The 21,907-nt window shown below is 24.5% G+C and overlaps 1 protein-coding gene and 3 non-coding genes across 5 annotated transcripts; 2 read left to right on the plus strand and 2 right to left on the minus strand.

The window, feature by feature from the left end:
- Positions 1-407: 407 nt before the first annotated feature.
- On the plus strand, positions 408-480 carry Trnar-ucg. The gene has a single exon. It is a non-coding gene; the product is annotated as a tRNA-Arg (tRNA).
- A 2,095-nt stretch (positions 481-2,575) lies between these two features.
- Trnar-ucg lies at positions 2,576-2,648 on the plus strand. The gene has a single exon. It is a non-coding gene; the product is annotated as a tRNA-Arg (tRNA).
- A 1,303-nt stretch (positions 2,649-3,951) lies between these two features.
- Positions 3,952-4,024, minus strand: Trnar-ucg. Its single transcript has one exon. It is a non-coding gene; the product is annotated as a tRNA-Arg (tRNA).
- Positions 4,025-5,357: 1,333 nt separating this feature from the next.
- Positions 5,358-21,907, minus strand: LOC113557364. Of its 2 annotated transcripts, none has more exons than XM_026962836.2 (29): positions 21,809-21,907; positions 21,487-21,650; positions 20,631-20,831; positions 20,328-20,536; positions 19,947-20,116; positions 19,673-19,857; positions 18,687-19,004; positions 18,355-18,588; positions 16,862-17,032; positions 15,135-15,269; positions 14,808-14,950; positions 14,195-14,450; positions 13,687-13,899; positions 13,398-13,584; positions 12,211-12,337; positions 11,709-11,885; positions 11,463-11,611; positions 11,283-11,395; positions 11,036-11,189; positions 10,826-10,947; positions 10,101-10,225; positions 8,545-8,686; positions 8,353-8,471; positions 8,092-8,247; positions 7,604-7,731; positions 6,380-6,556; positions 6,112-6,239; positions 5,616-5,730; positions 5,358-5,535 (listed from the first exon to the last, which is right to left on the minus strand). In XM_026962836.2, exons 1-29 carry the CDS (start codon positions 21,855-21,857, stop codon positions 5,459-5,461), a joined length of 4,644 nt encoding a protein of 1,547 aa, XP_026818637.1. In that variant the 5' UTR covers positions 21,858-21,907; the 3' UTR covers positions 5,358-5,458. The 2 variants fall into 2 exon arrangements, 1 of the variants encoding a protein (XP_026818637.1); XR_003405583.1 differs by having other exon boundaries at positions 5,506-5,535; positions 6,107-6,239.

A 21,907-nucleotide genomic window follows, 5' to 3' on the forward strand; every position in this document is an offset into this window, starting at 1 on the left:
TACTATAAAAATATAATACTACTACCTATCTTACACAGTTGCAGAGTATACTATAATTTATTATAATCTGTATTCTGTGTATCTAGTATTTACCACGAACTAAGATTAGTAAGATATATCATATTATATCTTAATAGGTACATTCTATCTATATTCTACATTTTATAGCCTTGTGGAACTTAAAAGTAGTTCAAGTTACATTTAAGACAGTTAACAGTTAACTACTAATTTACAAACAAATTTTGAGCACTGGTACTGTAGTACGAAAAAAAAATACTATTAATTAATAGCAATAATAGTATTATGTCATGTACTCATATCGCCTTAATATTCAAAAAATTAATATTTTTTATATTTAATAAAATTAAAATACTTAAATAAAGTAGTTTCCTACCTTTAGTCATGTAGACCGTGTGGCCTAATGGATAAGGCGTCGGACTTCGGATCCGAAGATTGCAGGTTCGAGTCCTGTCACGGTCGAGGAATTTTTTTTCTTTTTTTATAATAATATCAATTTCATGATTTTAAAAGCTTTTGAATTTATTACAAACAAACAATAGTAAAATAATGTATAACTGATTATTCTTTATTATTTACAATATTATCCTGAAGTTAAGACTTTTTTAGTCCTTAAAATGAATGTGCTTAATATTTAAAAGGATAATTATGAGTAACAATTTTAAAACACATTCAAGATAAATTAATTTATTTAAAAAATTTTAATTCTATCACATTTACTATAATCATTATAATTAATTAATTCATTAAATTAATAATCAATAAAACAATATGTGTACATATCACATTTGGTTATTAATTATTAATATTGTGTAGGAAAAAATTACTTTTAAATTCTTTTTTTCGGTAGGTACCAATTTTGTTTAGAAATGTGCCCATCCTTCAGAAAATACATGTTGAGTAGACACTAGACTGTAGAGTATTTTTTTTTTTTTAAGAAGCAATATCCCGAGGGTGGGCTATATAGGACCCTAGCACCCCTCTCCAATCTGGATCCGCGCATGATTATATAGGTGTAGATGTTTAGGAGATAATTTTACAAATTTATTATTGCTCCTTTTAACACAATAAATTATACTACATAGTTAAATCTAAAAAGCATACATGTATATGTTGCTTGCATCAATAATGCTGAAATGTGACTATGTACCTGCTGCTGTCTGCTGTTCACAGTTTCACACTATAATATTATTATTTTATTGATTTTTATTATTATTTTGAACAAGTAGCGTAACTACAGCTTGAGTTATACAATAATTGCGAACTATTATTATTTTTTAAATAAAGTAAGTTGTGAATTAATGATGTTATTGTATTGCAAAACATTACCTATAAATTTGCACAACGTATTTATTACTATTAGTTATTAATTATAAATACTTATTTAGGTACTTATATTAGACATTAGTCATATGTTATATGTATATATTAATTATATTTAATGCTATTACTAGTATTACTTATTAAGTACCTATTAAGTATTAGGCAGTTATTATTTATGTACATAATTGTCTTTAAGAGGACGCTACACACGTAAATATTGAGACCAAAAACGAGGTTTACGCGAACACGTTTTATCAGAGCTATAACCACTCTAGAGATTTAAAATTTTTATACAACATAGAAGACAACTATTTCTGTGATTTAGAGATTTTTTTTTATTAGAAAATAATTAGAAAAGAAGTTATTAAAGCTCAAATATGCATGATATTATATGTTTTTAAAAATCTTATAAATCAGCATTGAGTCAAAACATGAAAAAAAAATAAAAACATTACCTACATCACAGATAAAATTCTCCCCAATACATGGTGAAAATTTCATGAATTTATTATGAATGTAGCCAGTGTACAGTGTATCTATTTATGTTATGTATTTATATTCGCGTAAAATATTTAATTGAATACTTAATGAATATTATACTGAATATAGATAGCGGACAGAATGCATTTTATCTGATTTTAGATCATAGAAAATTATAACAATACTTAATTTGCTGTTTAAAAAAAAATATTGTAATCAACTTTACTCCTAAAAATTCTGAATTTAAAATGTTTTGCGTATTCGTAAATTTTACCTAAAAATGTAATAAAAAGTATTTATTTTCGATATGACGATACCTACCTATAGGTATATGAATAGAGAATATTTAAAATAAAAGTAACTGCTGATTCAGTGTGAATTTTTAATTTATACTGCTATTTATGGATTCTATTATAGTAAGTATAATAGAATCAATAGAGATCAATAAGACTGTATATTTTATTATATATATTTGTTTATTTTATAAAATTAATTTTACCGTCTTTATAGGTACCTATAAACGACTAAACAGTAAACATACATGTATTATGATATATTTAATGATAATTGCCAATAGAAACTGGAAAACATGTTAATTACTTATTTGTTACTGATACGGATTAATTTAGGTTACTTGAATTTAGAACTTTGGAAGTAAATAATGCGTATGATTAACGAATTAAAAGTAAAATCCATGAGTTTTACAAAGAATACCCCTCTGTTAAATACACCACTTTCAGATCCATTCTACGTAGACCGTGTGGCCTAATGGATAAGGCGTCGGACTTCGAATCCGAAGATTGCAGGTTCGAGTCCTGTCACGGTCGAAAAAAATTTCTTATTATTATTCATAATATTATTAGTTTATCGCGACAAATTATTAATTTAATTATATTACACAATACGTTGACATTATACAATGTTCTATTCGGTATTTTATTATTGTATTAATATATTTATATTCAAATCCAAATCATTTTCAGGATAAGATTTAAAATAATTTTCTTTTTTTTTTTAAATTAATGGTAGTTGACTCTAAAAGCATTTTTTTACTCTCATAAATTATTAATTAATATAAAGAAAAAATTTACAAATCTATCAGCTGTATATCGCTTCTATATTGTTCTATGGTATTACAGAAACCATATATATATCAACTTACCATATTATTGATTTTAACAAAATTATGATAATAAAATTATTTAATATAATATTATTTAAAGAATTAAATTATTTATTTATTATTGATGTATATCATACTAATATTATTATTTTCTAATCGTGGTATTTTTTTAAATTCTTATTTATGTAATTTTTTTTGATTTATCTATGTAATATAGAAATATTAGGATAATATGTAAATAATTATCTTGTGTTAGTGTTTTTTATAGAGAGTTACATAAACTTTTTAATTTACTCATTTCACTCATAATATCTTTAAAACGGATTACTGAATGTATAAAATATTTTGAATAACTTATATCATTAATAGCTTATTGTTGATAATATTTTTTTTATACTTCGTATAATTAATTAGAGAAAGAACAACTTTTATTGACAAAAAACAATAGGGATAACTGCCTGTCATATGGGTTGCCTAATTTTTGGACAGTAATAAAATATTAAATTACATACATTGGCGACTATTGTGACATGACAAGAGTACTTGCCCTCTTGGCCCTCACCCTAGAAAATAATATGAACTTATCATTTAATAAACACTTCCATGGTATTATCTAATAACCTAGATAGCATAATATAAATGGTTTTCAAAAACTTTTTAATCACTTGTACTTGAACAAACATAGTTTCATTTAGGATGTCATTTATGTTTGGAAGAAAACGAAGAAATTGGTAAATTTGCAGTTTTTATTTAATGAAACTAAATAATAAATTTTATTTTCTATTTTTTTTTTTTTAAGAATTTATTTAAATGTATTTTAATTAACTACAACTATGTGACAATTGTATTATACAAATACGAATATTTTTTATAAATATTAAATTTATATGTACATGTTCACGATAAAAATATATCGAAATGAAAATTAAATGAAATATATAAGGAAAATATTATTTGTTTAGCATAAATTATTTTTATATGATAATCAGGCAATAATAAATATTTCCCGACCGTGACAGGACTCGAACCTGCAATCTTCGGATCCGAAGTCCGACGCCTTATCCATTAGGCCACACGGTCTATGCGATAGTTCATTGAACCCTGCTGATTTTAAGGGTGTATTTATTCGATTTGAAATGTGTAATGAATATTTTTGTTATACGATGATTAAATTATGCGTGTTCTTTGAGTCGGACACATTATATTTATATATACTATATAGTTAAAAAAAAAAATGCTTCTATGTATAACTTAAAGGGTGGTTTGAACTTTCTGGTAGAAAACCGGATCTAGAGTGGGTACTTTAGAAAGTTAAAAATAAAAATTTCCAGTACCTACTTTCTCACACTAATCTGAAAATCAAAAATAAATTAAGGAATCATTTTGACAAAATCTATTTTTCATAAGAATTTGAAGTTTTTTGCTGTTTATATATTTTTTTATCTCAACTTATGTGTGATAATCATTTTGTTTTTGAGTAAATCCACTTAAAATGTAATACGGCTAATACGAGATTAATAATTACCTCGTAAAAGGTTCCTGATAAGTGATAAGTTTTTCTTATGGACGTTAAAACTTTCGAATAGTGATTTATTATTAAACATAATGAAATTTTCAAAATATTGAGATTCATTTTAAGTATATTGACTATATTGTAATTGTATTACGAACATATTCTCACAAATCAATGATATGTTGGCATATTACCATATTAATATTAACTAATAATTTAAAACAACAGCTAAGTAACATTATAATAATTATTTTTAATTATATAATTATAATGTTCAGTACGTGTTTGGCAAAAACTAGTACAATGTGCCATAGGTATTTCTAATAACAATAACAATACGAATATTCAATAAAATATCCTTAAAAAATATAAACTGGCACTTTGGTAAATCGCCTCTGCTTAGTATCGTTTTTCATCATGTATTACCATTACCTACAGGCTACAATAATCTATTGTTGAAATCAAATTTAACACATCCATGTCTATTGATCTATTTTAGTTAAGTACCTGCTTAATGAGGAGGCACATTAAAACTTATACTAGATACAGAACGACTTTTCGGTATTTATTTTAATTTGAAAATTTGTTTGTGTGTACCTAAAAGTATAAAAAATTCTACTGACCGGTATATTATATTTTTCATCTCGGTCTTTGGTTTGTTATGACCTCTTGAGAGGTGAATCCTGAAAATAAGCCGAGCTTACAAGGGTTGGATGATGTTCAGTGAAGAACAGGGGATAAAATAAAATGCAACGGTTAAACATAATAAATATAGATACTATATAGTATATCAGTATATGCACTAGTTTATGCAGCTTAAATGTTTGCTAATTTTTCATGCACATTAAAAATGTTCATGACACAATTGTGTATATATAGGTATGTAAGTGGTATCAAATATCAATATTAATATCTAATTATATTTATTCAAATTAATTATTTTGTTAACTAGTATAAAACCTAACTTCCCATCTGAATTTAAATTATACTTAGATTATAATCTAATGAAGTTGCTGTAATAAATTTACTTGCGTTCTATCAGAATGTAAAGTAATACCAGAATCCGAAAGTTCTATATCTGAAATGATAAATTAATAATACATTTTTATAAATAATAAATTATTTAGTATTTTACTACTATAATTAGTTTTTATTTACTGTTTTTAAAATGGTTAAATCTTTGTTCCGAAGCTGTATTTTGTTCAATTAGTTCAGTGGATTCCAATTTTTTATATTTTGGTCGTCTAATAGGATCTTTTGTTTTTAAATTTTGCTGAAAAAATTTTTTTTCGGTAATCATGACATATAATCTAAATAACATTTGAATATTGAATATTTTTTAATATTCACACAAAATTACATTATAATTTATCATTTTGCTTCTAAAATAAACTTTATTCTTTATGATATTTATGTGTAAATTCAGTTTCATTTACTATTAAATATTTTTTTTTTTTTTTGTCAAGAGATGAGAATTCAATTCTTTTTCATTAACTCTTATTTAGGTAGATTTGAATATTTTTTTTATGAATACTTTATACTCACTCAATTTACATAGACAGTTAAACTCAAACAAAAATGTAATTTGTTTATTTTATAAATTATAAATTATTAGTTTATAAACTATATTATAATGCTTTTCTTTTTACTTTACTTGAACATCTGAAATGTCGGTTAGCAGTTGATGTCGTTTGAATAATATTGAACCAAACACAAAGCAGGCGAGAAACGCGACAAATATGGCGAAGAACAAAGCAATATTTTTTCCCGTTTCGCTAAACTCTAAAAAAATACATATTTTATTTGTTGAATATAAATATATATAAATTATGTTATTTGTATAGTTGTGTTAAATAATAATACATTTTGGTTCTTATCGTTTTAATATAAATCATAAAAAATGAAATTTAATTCATTTTTACCCAAGTTACGTGGCTGAATAATTCGTAATGGTTGTTCTGGTACATATAATCTAAATCTATGCAAATCGTATAAAATTAAAGATCCATCTGCTAATTTTTTAACGAGGTCGTGAATAGATTCATCTGTAGTAATATTTACATTTTGCATTAAATGTAAAGTTATGTACATCGGTTCACCTACAAGGAAAATAAAAGATTATTATTATTATTATTATTGAATCCTTAAATTAGATATGTACGGTATCGCGCTAATTCGTACGTAAAACATTTATTCTTACATTTCGATTGTGAAGTACTTTATTAAATAGTGGCATCATTTTAATTTTTTTTAATAAGGGAGTCAAAATGATAGCACGATCAGTTTTCTTCTTCATAGTAAATCGTAAGCATACGATTTTTATTTTATGTATGTGTATTATATATATAGAACATGTATATGATTGAAGAGTTATTATTATATTTAATATTTTAAAAAGTAAAAAATTGAAAAATTGTAAATTGAATAGCTTTTATCATATATATATATATATATATATATACATACTAAGAATATACGAGTAGATACAATTATAAATAATAAACCTATTAAATTACATACAATATGGTTTTCATCATAATATATATTATCTTTTATGTGTCAGTCATCGGCTAGTTTATAAATTTTATAGCAGGCCAATAAGACACAGAAAAAAATAAGGGTACCAAAGTACTTTCTACCACCCTTAAATGACCAAATGGCGCCACTGACTATAATTTATGTAAATACCTAATAGCTAATAGGTAAATATTTGTAATACGTATTACGTATGACATGAAATCAAACTAGTATTTTGCATTATAGTACCTATTTACTAGTTGACTATAATAATATTATCCAGGTAAATTATGAGATTGATACATTAAATGCATATATACATATGTACAATAATAATATAATATAAATGACTAAACGAATACTTAAAATGTTTTCTATTTTTTATTTTTAAAAATATCTAAGCCATTAAATTAATGTCATGTAATTAATAGCATTATGTAAAAATTTGAAACATTCAAATATAAACTCATCCATATAATAATTAGTATTCCTTTATAAGATTTGTCTTGTAATAATTTTTATCGATGATTCAAAAATTGAAATTACTAAATTAGTTAAGTGATCAATGTATATTTTAAATACTGACATACTAGGTATAAAATTATTAAAAACAAATTTAAAACACTTACTCATAATCAAATTTAATTCTTTCAAAACTGAAGAAAGTAATATAATTTTTTCCGTTAATTGTCGACTTAAAGAATTTTCTAAATCCCTAATATTTTGATCATATAAATCAGCAGGATCCCCATTTACTCTGTGAACATGGGTAAAAATGTTTAGTTATTTTTTTTTTTTAGGATATATTTAAAATGACTATTTGATACAAAACGTAATTGTTTATTAAAAAACGTTTATCACTAGAATTGAGTAATTAACAAATACCTACTCAATCATTAGACTTTAAAAAATAAAGAAAATTTTGATACCTTCTACTTTTATGAATACCTAGTATTTTACTCAATAACTTTATTTATAACAAAAATCTTACAATGTTATAAAATGCCACTATGAGTACATTTACTAACAAATATTATTCCAAAAAGTTTGATATTTATAATCTTCTGAAATTCTAAAAATTATTTTAGATACTATTTTTAAGTATAATATTTCTTACTTGAAAGCAACACATATATCAGAAAGAGATCTTTGAGTAATTGAAGAATTATTAAAAAACTGATTCTTGTTTTTATTAACATAAACGATTGTGTTATGTGTTGAATCCGATACAGAATTATCAAATAAAACATTTGTAACATCTACAGAAAATATTCTGAAAAAATGTGATATTGTTATATTATATATAATATAATATATTATGCATGTATATACAAAATACACTAATATGTATTGATTTATTTTTCATAGTGCAATTTACCCGTAATATTTAAATGTTGGACATTCACACATAGCATATTGATTAAATGATTTTGTGACAACGCCAAGAAACTTACATCCTTCATTAGTCCAACCTAATATACCGTTCCAATATCTACACTAAAAATTAAGAATTTTCAATTAAGTAATTAAGTAGATTAATTAGGTAAGCTATTAAATTATCGTTTAGTACTTCTAGTTGAGTATCAGTTGTCGACTGTAATGGAATTTCAATAATATTTATTATATTCGATGGATTTGATACTACATTTTCATAGTTGGATTTTTTATTATTATTTATCTTCATTATATGAAATCCATATAATCCGCTATGCCTGAATAAAAATCCATCAGTAACTTTTAAATAATATTATTTTAAATAGGTATGTTTATTCAACAGTAATAATCAAGGCCGTATCTGAGGGAGGGTCCCCCCGATATTTTTAAAAGTAGAAATATTTTAGGGGTGAATATAGTTTATTGATTAAACATTTTCTGCACAATGCCGCAACAATAGGTGACGAAAGGTATGCATTGCATTCCCTGACCAGGTTTTATGTTTAAATGGGGGCCCATCACCAAAAGGAAAAATTAAGAAAGTTATTATTAGAAAAAAAAATGAAAAATGTACCTTCTATAATAGAATGATCTTTCATCCCTTTATAGTGAAATTCTTACTACTTGTATTATATATTTAAGTCTCTCAGTTACTGTCACTACAGCTGAAATGAAATTTTCCAAATTAAAATTGTTGTAAAACTATCTTCGCAATTCAATTTCACTATATATTGAAAAATCAAGGATAAATGAAAATACCTATTACATTTTGTTTAACAAATAAATTTAATTGTAATTAACTTGACTTCCTGACTACTGATAATTGATGTATTGTTAGAAATGTGTTTAAAAATCTGATGAATTTAATATTACTACTATAATATTTGAAAAAATGTTAAAGTCTTAAAAATGTTTTTTTGCATTAATGTTTACTAAAAGTTAGTTGTGATACTAACTTTTTTCATTTTTTGGAGTGCAAGTACAGCGGCTCCATAACATTTTTCGCATCAGGGCCCAGCGAGACATAATTGCGGCACTGTTTCTGCATTTATATTTTAAAAAAATGTTGGACCCCCACCCCCCGAAATTTTTTTTAGTTACGGCCGTGGTAATAATGTTTATTAGTTTCTATAAATATATGTAATGAATATAATATAATATATACATAAAACATAATCTAGTTCGATAAGAACAAATTATTTATAATAGGCTCTACACACACGTATTGTGGAAATCATTTTCAATACTTCACGGTCCTCAGAAAATCATCCCAATCTGCGTTAGAGGGGAATATTCATCTTTAAGTAAAATATATTTTACTTGAATGTCACACTCAAACATTAATGGGTTACGATAATAAGAAGTAGGAAACCAATATTTCTAACATGAATCCCTCAATCAGTTAATAACAAATCATAATATTAATACTATTCAAAACAATAAAACAATATAAAACTTACTTTTAACCATTTATAACTTAACAGTACTGATTATAAATAACTTTAAATTTTAAATTATGTTATACGATCATATTTATAATTTAAAATCTAATGACTACAGTTTCCAAAGATTATCCAAATAAATATTATTTATCTAATTCGATAAATCTATCAACTCTGCGAGTCTATGATATATTGATACAGTAGTAAATATAATAATATGTGTTATTAATTTTTAATTAAATATTATTACCTCTTAAGAAATTGTCCTTTATTTCCATACACTTGGGTGAAAAAATCGTCATAAAAGTGAAAACCCATAAAACATAATGGAAACTCAGTTCTATGAGAAAAAAGAAGGTTCTTGTTAATCGTAACCTAAATTTTAAACAAAACATAATTTAATTATATTTCATTATTACACTAGGTAAGTATAAAATATTCTAAAAAGACGAATTATCTCTAGCTGAATGTAGGTACCAAATTTACATAAAATGGTATTACATTATACTTAAATGCATATTATTTTTATTACACAACGACAATAAACACATACATATAAATTATAGGTACTATATAAATGTTGAAAGTTTTTTCTAGAACTTATTTAATCAATAATAAAATATAATTTTAAAACTATTTTACTTACACAAATTTAATATGAAATATAAGCTATTATAATATTCATAGTAAAGTATACTGGAAGCTAATAAAAAATGTAGTGTATTTTATAAGTGAATTATTTTTAAATCTTTAGTACATTGATGCACTTTTTATAGAAAAGGTTCTTATATTTTTAATGTATTAAATTTCCAACCTTAAAAATAATTATTTGCTAACAATTGTTTTGAATGATATGTATATACGTAATAGTTAAATCTGATTCCTCAGAAAATCATCCATAAATGAAAATAATATTTTCCAAACTATTAATGATTGTTAAAATGTAATAGAAAAATAATATACAAAAATAATTACCTTAGATCTTTGTTTAATGCATTTTTTGTGGAAATTCGAATTACAAGTAGGTAACTCAATGGATGGTTCTTTTAAACCGAGACTATTTACTTGTCGTACGCTGAAACTTCCAACTAATGATCCTAATACAATTTAAAATTAAAATACACATTTACCATTTGAATAACATTTTTAGTACAATTTTGAACATTTATTTCTGCTTTAACTAACCCACATATACTTCTTGTTCTTCATTCATTGTCAAACAAATATGTTTAGCATAATTTTCCACACTATCAAGTAATTTTTTTTTTTCATTTAATCCGTCAGGTCCATCATCCTTGTTTAAAATCACAATTTCTGAGACATGTAAAAATGATTCCACCTAATAATCGACACGTGATGTTATTGTGATAAAGATTTTAGTTGGTATTTATTATTATCTTCTATTATATATAGGAATAATTAATTAACATACCACTTCGGTGTTTATCTCTGTTTTTGAGTAAATATTATGCATATTAGAATTTACATTTTTTAAGATGTATCTCATGTTATTTATGTTATTTGACGTTGGCTCGTTATCGTAAGCTGTACAAATTTATCGTTACATTTTTTTTATACTCTATATTCGTTTTTAATTACCAAAATTCTGTACCTATTAATTTTGCGTATATTCGATCTCGTAATGATACCAACGCTTGTGAGACAACTAAATTATTGAACTTTGGAAGTACAAAAAAAGTTCGAGAAATTGAATCTAAAAGAGCCAGTCCAAACGGAATATATTCTATACCATAGGATATGCTGTATAATATTATACATAAAAATTATAATTAATAATAGGATTGTGTTTATTTATGTATACATAATTATGAACATTCTAAAGCTCTAAATTATATACCTTTCTATAATATCATTATTCGTATACATTGAAATAAGATTAAATAGTTCATTAGAAGTTTTTTCATATACTTCAACTTTGAAAGTTTTTAATGTTGTCATATAAATAAACATGTATGCTTCCGATTCAGTTAGCATTTGTTTTACTAACATACGTCTGTATTTTTGTTCAAAGTATCTACATGAAAATATAAATATAAGTATACATTATTATTCAGCTTCAATTATATAATATCATTTTAAATAAACAATGGTTAGGTTTTTATTATATAACTTTTTTTTTTATTGAAAATACAAGTAGAAAATATTTACAATTTATATTTAATTAACAAATTTGTTGTGAAAGAAATAACAACACATGGTCCGTTAAAGCTTAACACATGCATGTCCTTTGATGCTAGAATACTAAATACTACAACTGGATATGAACCCAGGGTTTAATTTAACAGAATAACTTATATAGTTAAATCATTAGATATTATATTATTATAAAAGAGTCTTACGTTATATCTTCATCTGAAATCTGTGTTGGATGATGGACAGATATTTCTGGCCCTTCAATCGTACTACAACTTTCGTAAACATTGCATACTTTTAAAATAGTTTTAATCCTTGATATATCTAAATTTACTGTATTAAAATAAAAATTTGAATTAACTACATCCAGATGATGCATAATAAAAGCGTACATTAATATGTATATGCCTATGTGAAGCAGTGGCGTATTTGCGATATCCTTGGGTGCGTCAAGTTTTAAAAGAGACTCTGGTCATTTCTCTTTTATTATTATGTTGCATTTATGTGAGGTTCAGTATTATGAGCCATGGTTTTTCTTAAACCATGACGTTGGATTTATGTTAAATACATAGTTTTTGTGATTAGTGCTCAAAACATTTGCATAATATAAAAACAAAATTGTATTTAAATTATTATGTATTTTCAAGTTTTTGGTATTAAAATTAAAAATTATATGCTTAACCGAAAACCGATTTGCTCTTTTTTTGTGATTTTGATGAATCTTATCATAAATGAAATCTTAACATGAATTAAACATAAATGTTTATAAAAATTGAATGTAGTCTTTATGGAGTTTCTATAGTTTTAGTAAAAATAATTAAAACACTTAAGAAGAACTTATTATTTTATTAAATTTTAAGACTATTTTTAATTTAGAAAAAATTGTGTTAATATAAATCGAAAGAAATTATAAGTTTAAAATGTATACAATTAGTCCAAAGAAAGACAAACTATTATGAAAATTGTATATTATCAAGTCTCAAAAATAAATAATAAATAATAGGTATATGGTTATATTTTTTAAATTGCAACAAAATAACAAAATCAACTTTATCATAAACTGATGTTGCAAATATATAATAAATTTGTTTTTTTGTAATTTTTTTTTTTTTTTATTCATTAAGTATTTTAACGATCATTACGAGTATTTTATCCCTTAAAATACTAGGAACCACACTCTAAATTGAAGATCCAAGCTTTTTTTCTGCTTCAATAGATGATTATGCACACGTAACGCAACACACTCAAACAAAGATAAAAAACACATTATTGTAAAATAAATAATTCATTGCTCTGTTCAAAAGTCTGTACAGTGTTGTGTGTGCGCGCGTTGAGGGAGCAGTAAATACGTCATTGCTATGGTCTAATAAATATATAATAACATTTTATTAACCTGACGGAAGAATTGTTTCTGCTTGCAACCTGAAAGTTGATGTATAAAAATATATTGGAACGGTTGTTAATGATGGTATATAAAATCCAAAACTATATCGGATTGGATGACTTGATTTTTTGTCATATGCTGTATCGGTGTAAAATTTGAACTTAGTTAAAATACCAATTCCTTCTTTTGGTGTTACCTGATAAAAAACAACATGCATTTATATAAATAATGAACTAATTTAATGTATAATGTAATTTATTGGTCTAATTAATTTACAATATCTCAATCAAACACATACTTCTAGTTTCGATGTTCGTGGTGGAGCAACTATTGAAATTGGTATAACCCCAAACATTGAATGTTTCAAAGACGCACAGTGGATATTTAGTTTCAGTAAGAAATCTGTATTTTGATTAATTTTATTTGGCAATGTTACTGCAATACGAATATTGCGCGAAAATGATTCATTTCGAGCAGACATAAATTCTCTAATAATTTTATTTTTTCCACCCTATATAAGTAATATACACATATATACAAATTATTAGGTAATTATTAACAATTATTCATTAATATTTAACGTTTTCTATAAAAAAAATAGATAAAAAATTATGTACATAAAATTCAACATTTGTATTTTTTTTTTTTATTGAATTAAAAAGGCCAAGTAGTTTATAGTTAGTACATCAACATACACATATATATATAAATATATGTATACTTTATAGATACATTAAAATTAAAATCATTAAATAATAATAAAAAAATTGTGTTTTGTTGTTACGTGTTTTGTATTCAGGATTTACCATATCTTTTGACGTTAAATAGCTGTACCCAGAATCTGATGACGTAGTCCAAGAAGTCGAGCAACCGGCAGTTAAAAAGGAAACAGTAGCAGCCATAACAATACTACTTCCGGGTAGTATAGGTATACTTGGGTTAAAATTTCCATCTGGCCAATAAAACATTATATGTGGACCAGATTCAAAAGAAACTACAACCACGGATACGGCAGAGTCTATTGGAACGCCACCTAATGATATTTGAACCACAAAGTAATACCTAAATGATAATTTAATGTAATTAAAATTATAAACAAAAAAGACATAATATTACAATAACAAAAATGCCCACACATATTATGTTAGTACAAAATATAGTCATATTAATGTATTACTGCTGTGGTGGCACCACTAAGCTAATAGAATTCTACAGCTACCATTGAAGTATGTGCTTTTAAATCAGTGTGATTTAAAATAACGTGCAGTACATTTATAATAAATGTTGAAAAAAAGCTGATAATTTCTCAGAAAATTAAAAAGTTCCATTTAATAGTATTTTTCACATAATTTAAAATTTAAATAAAACACAACAAAATATCAAGACTTTTTTAAAAGGCTACTAGCATAAATATTATACCTTCCTGGCTGTAATGTTAATTCACGAATTATTAATTCTGAAGATGTTGATGATGATATTTCATCCATTGCTTCTTTTAATGCAGGATAATTTCCAACGATTAAGCAATCATCACCATTAGTTGTTTTGCAAAGCCATTTATACTATAACAAACAAATGTTATAGTGGTATAATTTACTAATAAATGCATGTTGGTATAAATTATAAAGCTGTATAAAAACATTTTATTGAACAATTAAAGGAAAAACGCATTTTTTATAATATATATGTACCTCTTTGTGTAGTCTACGTTGAAAAATGTAATTTAAAATAAAAATTTTAACGTACTTGCACATTTTCTGTTGTGACATAATCTTGATGTTTTATTTTTAAGTGAATGGATCGACCAAATCCAACCACAATTTGCTGTGGCACAATAATTGTTTTAGCAAAAAACGATTCAATTCTAAAATCGATTTCATCCTATATCATAAATATTAAATTATGTATTTATATTTTATAGGCTCATATCGTTTTAAATTATTTATAAAATTGTATTTGTTTTAAAATTCAAGTATACAAATTAATTATGTTCTATAAGTAATGAATAAAAATAATATTAATTAAAGATAACCAAATATATTTAGAGAGTTAATAAATTAGTTGTATCTATAAATTTATTGTTTAAATCCATAATTTTCGGTTCCCGGTATTAAGTAATGTATTTAGCATGATTAAAAATAGTCTTTAATCGTGGTATTTAATAATGATATTTAAAAGGAGTTTCATATAGGCAATGTCGATTGCTAATTGATTTTCATAACTACAATTTCTCCGGGCATTTGATTAAAAATTTAAACTCAAACCCGCATGTGTTGTCTCTGTCTTACTAACATATATCATAATAAATTTGCGTTCAGCCAAACATATTTTGCGATGTTAGCTTTAATATTAGATTAAATTTACCTATTACCAAATTTAAAGGTAAAAATATTATTTAAAAAATGACGTATACTTTTATTGATATTATCATTTTAAAGTGAGTTATGAACATTTTAAAGTTGTAATATTTTACATAGCTATAACTCACTTCAAAATTATAATATCAATTTCTAGACCTTTAAATTTGATAATAGGTAAATTTATTCTAATATGAAAGCTAAAATCACAAAATGTGTTTTGCTGAACGCAAATGTGTTATCATGTACGTTAGTAAGACAGAGACAACACATACGGGTATGGCGTCCAAATATTATTTGAACTCCAGGTATTTGTATAAGCTGGACTCAATGATTTAATTGCTAAAAAGTAAGTCTTGATCAAAAAAATAATTTATTGCTCAATGTATTATAATATATTATTAACAATTAGTCATATTAACAAAACTGATAAACATTATAATACGCAAATGACGACCCATATACTATAAATAGACATAAAATATGAATAATTATTAACCTGTTACATTATTATTTCAATTGTTTAAAATCTATGATATGGAATGACGTACTTGGGTTAAGGTAAAATACATTTTTGATATATACACAAATGTTCCGCACAATGTTTTTATATTTTTATTATTGAAATAATCTGAATTAATTGGGAATAACCGTATATTATTAGAGAACAATGCGAATAAATGTCTCTCTCGCGTTTGATATTTCAATGATTAACGAAAAATAATTACAACAATTTTACTATTTTCACGCAAAGAATATTATGTTTTGGCTGATTATAATCATCAGAACAATAGAATATACCTATATTATTTTTTTATAATAAAAAAGCGCAGTTTTTAAATTTATACATATTTTCATCATTTACTTTTCATTTAAATAAACAAACGAAAGGATTGGTTTCATATCATTGTTTTTAATCTTTTATCATCTATATTAAATATTACTTATATGTATTGCTTATTTATGTATACATGTATAAGATATTGTAATATATATGTTGATAAAAAAAATTTTAAAAAAATACGCGTAGGTGTTGATTTAGATATTGTTGTAGAATGTATATGTATATAGATGTATGAAAAATTAAATCCTTATATTTTGGTCGCACATAATTACCTTTGCCATTGCTGTAGTTTTTTTTCCCGGGAAAACGATATCATTATGCAATTCACAACCGATTGTATAATTTTTGCCTCGAATTAGTCCTTTTGTATCTAATATCAATACTGGACCATTCACTCCGATAATATTGTATTTACTGTTTTCGGTTATAAAATACCATCTATACTACATATAAAAATAAACAAATCAATAAAATTATGTACAAGATACAAACATTAACATTAAAAAAAGAGTATTTATTTATAGAGGCACGTATTGGTAATCACAAACAATAATATTATGATGTAAGTAAAATATTTATATTACATAGTCTTTTGTTTGACAAATAATTCGAAAAAATTTAACACCTGAATATAAATTAATACATTTTTTAAATCCATATAAATGTATTACATATATATGCCATGTTCGTTATAAAATGAATACTGCAGCTTTATGATGTTATATAGATATATAGGCTATAGACATAACAAAACTAATGTCCGACAGTATTTTATTTAGATCGAAAAATTCGGTTATCCATTTAAATAAATACATTTAATAACTCAATTAAAATATAATATAGTCATTCGTACATGTGGAACTTTTAATCCCAAACAATAATAACTAATAAGGAATCAGTTATCATCATTTACGTGCCGTAAAGCAAAAATTATAACAGTACCTACTTTGTTATGACCAGTTCGTATACAAGTCACAATAATGAACACTAGGAATGCAGTGTATGTTGTTTTCAGAAAAACTGTTTTAGAACCGATGGTTTTTAATGAAAAAAATTCACAACCATAACACATGTTAAGTAATACGAAAAAATAATTTTAACCAGATATATAAGTATACAAATATTAATATATTATAAAAACGTAGTACATTTTTATTAAAATATACGCATTAATTTGATAAAAGATACTTTAATACTCAGTTTTTGATTAAAAAAATATTGGTCGTAGACTTGAAATTGTATTACCAATATATATACCTTATTAATATATACATAATGAAATTTTTAAAATATTTAAACTTATTTTTAACTTATTTTAAGCTATTTTTTATACTATAAACCTGTATTCACCTCATTCCATGTTAATATCAGTGTGGATTTATAAGTTTTAGGTTATAAATCTGAAAGTTTGATAAATATATATTTCAACCTACCGAATTAATCAACTACTAATAATAAGTAATAACATTATCTCATAAGTGTAAATAGTGTAATACAACATAAACTATTCTTTGAAATAAAAACTGATCCATCTGACCATCTACCTCCTTCACATACACAGATTGATTTGTAATAAATAATAATCTATCATTAAGTTTAATTTTTACGTATAAATTTGCGCGATGGATATTTATAGATATTTTATTGTAGGTACAATCAAAATTTATTATACAGTAAAAGCGAGTTTCCGTCTTTTTTTTTATTTTAATATATTATTATGTATTTATGTTTATATTTATTAGAAATTCATTAAAATAAATTTTACTTGTAAATTATTATAATCATCTTCGATTGGATCTCCGCAAACAGGATATAACAAAGTTTCAAATATAGCTTCAGATCCAATTGCAACGATTGGACGTGCCATTATTTGCAATTTTGGTTGGGATTTAATGCCATGGGTTTCAATTAATTTGAATTTGAATTGGCTTTTTAAGCCAGACTGGTTTAAAATATTTGTTCCCGATAATTCTAAAGTATATTCTACGTACGGCAACATCTGTCAAAAAGTAATTGTAATTAATTAAATTAATTAATTACAATTTAATGAACTACGACTCATTAAATATTTAAATATTAGGTTATTTTTTTAATTACCAAAGCACTATTCAAACAAATGCTGTTTGTGAAGTTTTGTCGATTTATCATTATCACAAGACCTCTGACACTATTCCTCACTAAAGAAGACCGATGTGAAGATTCGTCTATTGAAATGTGTGCCGAGTTTGAGAGGTCATTAAAGCTTAATATTGGACTAAATCTGAGCATAGGTGAGCCAAAGGTAGAAACACTTATAACTTGAGAACCAGTACAATCATATATAGATTGGTCAGAAGATTGTGTTCCAAGAATGTGTCCATCATCAACATTACAAAATTGTGGAGGCCCATTCATCCAATACATCGGCAATGTAACCTAACACCATATTTTTCTTTATTATTATCATTTAAATTTGAAATCACTATTATGTGAATGTGTATTATTAAATGATTTTTTTTTTTAGCCATTTTGAATGATGACAAAAACATTTATTTAAATATTATTTAATAAATAATAATATTTTATACTTGTATCGGAATGTAAATAATAACATTACTATTATGCATAGTAATATACTATAATACTATGTACTAATGTACAATAATATATTACTTTAGGCAAATTAAAATTTTGACGTAGATACATTTAAATTATTTAAATACAATATTTGATTTTTAAAATAAATTCAAGATAATTGAATTATGTTAAAAATAAAAAGCTGTTATTTATAAATAAATGGTATATAATATCATTTTAATGTATTATTTTCTATCTTTAAGCTATCTACTTTAAAAATAGCGAAGTATAACTTGCCAACTTAAAAGTTACTATACATAGATTTAAAAAAATATGTATCACATATTCACATTGTTGTTTATAGCTCAAATCATAATTAAATATGAAAATGTGTTGCATTGCGTATTTATTTTTAGGTATGTCTATAATAAAATTAATCCGGATTATGCATATAAATTTAAAATGTTATTAATATGTTTAATAAACAATTGATTTTGAGTAAAAAAAAAATTATAAAAATTAATCACCTCGGAAGGAATTATTGGTACAATCATTTCAATATTTAACATCGCTGAACTCAAATTCGGCAACGATTGGTAACTCTTTATATTATTGTCTGAAGAAAATTGAACATGAAGTTTATTTTCTTTAATAGTTTTTACATTTCCTAGGAGTACCGTTAAATGATCAGAGGAAAACCAACAAACAGCGTCTGTACAAATTAAAATAGTATTATTTAATAGTTTAATACTCATAAAGAATTAACGTTCAATATTGTTATCAATCATATGTTAAATATACCGTGACCAAATTGATTTAATGTATTTGATGTGAAAATAGCATCACACGAATCTGGTCCCTCTATATTTTGATCAAATTGAAACCAAATAGTTCTCAAATCTTTAGTGTATCCAGATTTCATCACTTTTGGACGATCGGCCTGAACCGTCACTACTTTGAAATTGTTCGAACTAGAGAATAAGATATCTTATTGAAAAAATACAAAGATATATATAGTGTAAACATATAATATAACTATATTTTTTATCCCCATAAGTATTTTTCACGTATTTTAGTGAATATAATATCCACAAATGCACCGTGGTTATAATCATAAAAAATATTTTTTAAATAAATATACAATAATTGTAAAATTAATTTAAAAATAAATTATTATCATACCTTAACATTGCATCAATTGCATCCGTTGAATACACGACTGTTATTTGGTATTCAGTGGCTCTATTAAGTTTATACTCAGGGCATGTAATCCATGTAGATAGTTTATTTCCATTGATCGAGTTTGTTGGTAAAATGATATAATCTTCTCCATCAGTTAAATGACATAATAAAGGAACAGGTTCACTCAAGTTAAATATTTCCAGTTTGAACTTAATAAGTAATTATTGATTATTATACATATGATATTCATATTAGGTACCTATAATTTTTACGAGACACTGAACATGCATTTCATATACTTACTGAAACACTTTCTCCTAGTTTTATTGAATTTGGTTCAACGTTTCCGATTATCAAATGTAGACTATTGACAAGTAAAAAGTTACCATAGAAGTTCATAAGTGAACCAAATTTGGAACATTGTATCTTAAAAGCACCTAAGGCTGTTGGAATTTCGAATCGTGCCATTATCGTAAATTCGTTACTTAGATTTAAATCAGTTTTCTATAATAACAAAAATATTGATGCTTTTTTAAAGTCTTGGAAGGTTGGAACTCAATTTAAAGTAAATTTCATAATTTTTGAAACTTAAATACCTCGTTATTTCACTTTTAAATACATATATATATATATATATAATATGAATATGCTGTACATTTTGTTTTTTAATTAACAGATATCACACTACAACGGTAAGTGTTTCTTAATCATTACTATTAATTATTGACGTTTAAAACATAATAGTTAATATTTAATAATATTCTTAAGTTGGTTCTTTAAAACTTAGAGCCCCTATTTAAGTGTGTAGTAGAAAAACGCAAACTTATAATATCATTTTTTTAAATGTGTAGCGTATAATTTAATTCTTATTTTCAAAAAATTATTTATAATATAAATTCTATGACACAATGATTACAAGCTTGACTAATATTCTGAAAATTGAGCAGTACGAATTTTATTTTTCAATAAGTGCTAAATAAATTCTGATCTTAGATGACTTGGTACTGGTACTAATAATATTTTTCTATTTAATTGTTAACTGTAATTTGGAATTTGGAAAGCTCATATGTCATTTTTATATTTCAATATACATAATAAATAGATATTCTTTATAAATCATTAATATATAATATGATACAAAATACAATGTAGGTATTACCATAATGATTTGGGAATCCAAATCGATTACATCGCATGTAATTGATTTTATCATGTCCATTGTTGATGTCAATCCCTTTATTTGAATTACTATATCACTATTATTGTGTACATCATAGATGAAGGGTGATATATATATTTCATCAGTGGCTGTTATAGGGTTGACTAAATGTAAATATTATAATATAAATTTTTGTTATTAGAAATACAAATTGTATTTAAATTAAAACAACTTTTAAAAATTGTGCTAAATTAAAATCATTATTTATAATTATCAATTATTCACTTTTGTTCTTTATTTATATATTATATAATTAACTTACTTAATACTATTGCAGAAATAGTGAAAACTAATGATACACGTACAGACATTTTTAAAACATGTAGTCACCATTTGTTTCTGCCAACCCGAACAATCATTT

The sequence above is a fragment of the Rhopalosiphum maidis genome, chromosome 1 (assembly GCF_003676215.2).
Source record: "Rhopalosiphum maidis isolate BTI-1 chromosome 1, ASM367621v3, whole genome shotgun sequence".
In the NCBI taxonomy this organism is placed as follows: Eukaryota; Metazoa; Arthropoda; class Insecta; order Hemiptera; family Aphididae; genus Rhopalosiphum; species Rhopalosiphum maidis.

Bases quoted from the DNA above. Each gene is read 5' to 3' on its own strand.
- LOC113557364 (XM_026962836.2), bottom strand. From the start codon at position 21,857: ATGTCTGTACGTGTATCATTAGTTTTCACTATTTCTGCAATAGTATTA. The intron at 10,226-10,825 runs GTAATTATTTTT...TTTAAAATTTAG, and splicing joins GCATTAAACAAAGATCTAAG to GTTACGATTAACAAGAACCT. The intron at 5,536-5,615 runs GTAAATAAAAAC...TTATCATTTCAG, and splicing joins ATTTAACCATTTTAAAAACA to ATATAGAACTTTCGGATTCT.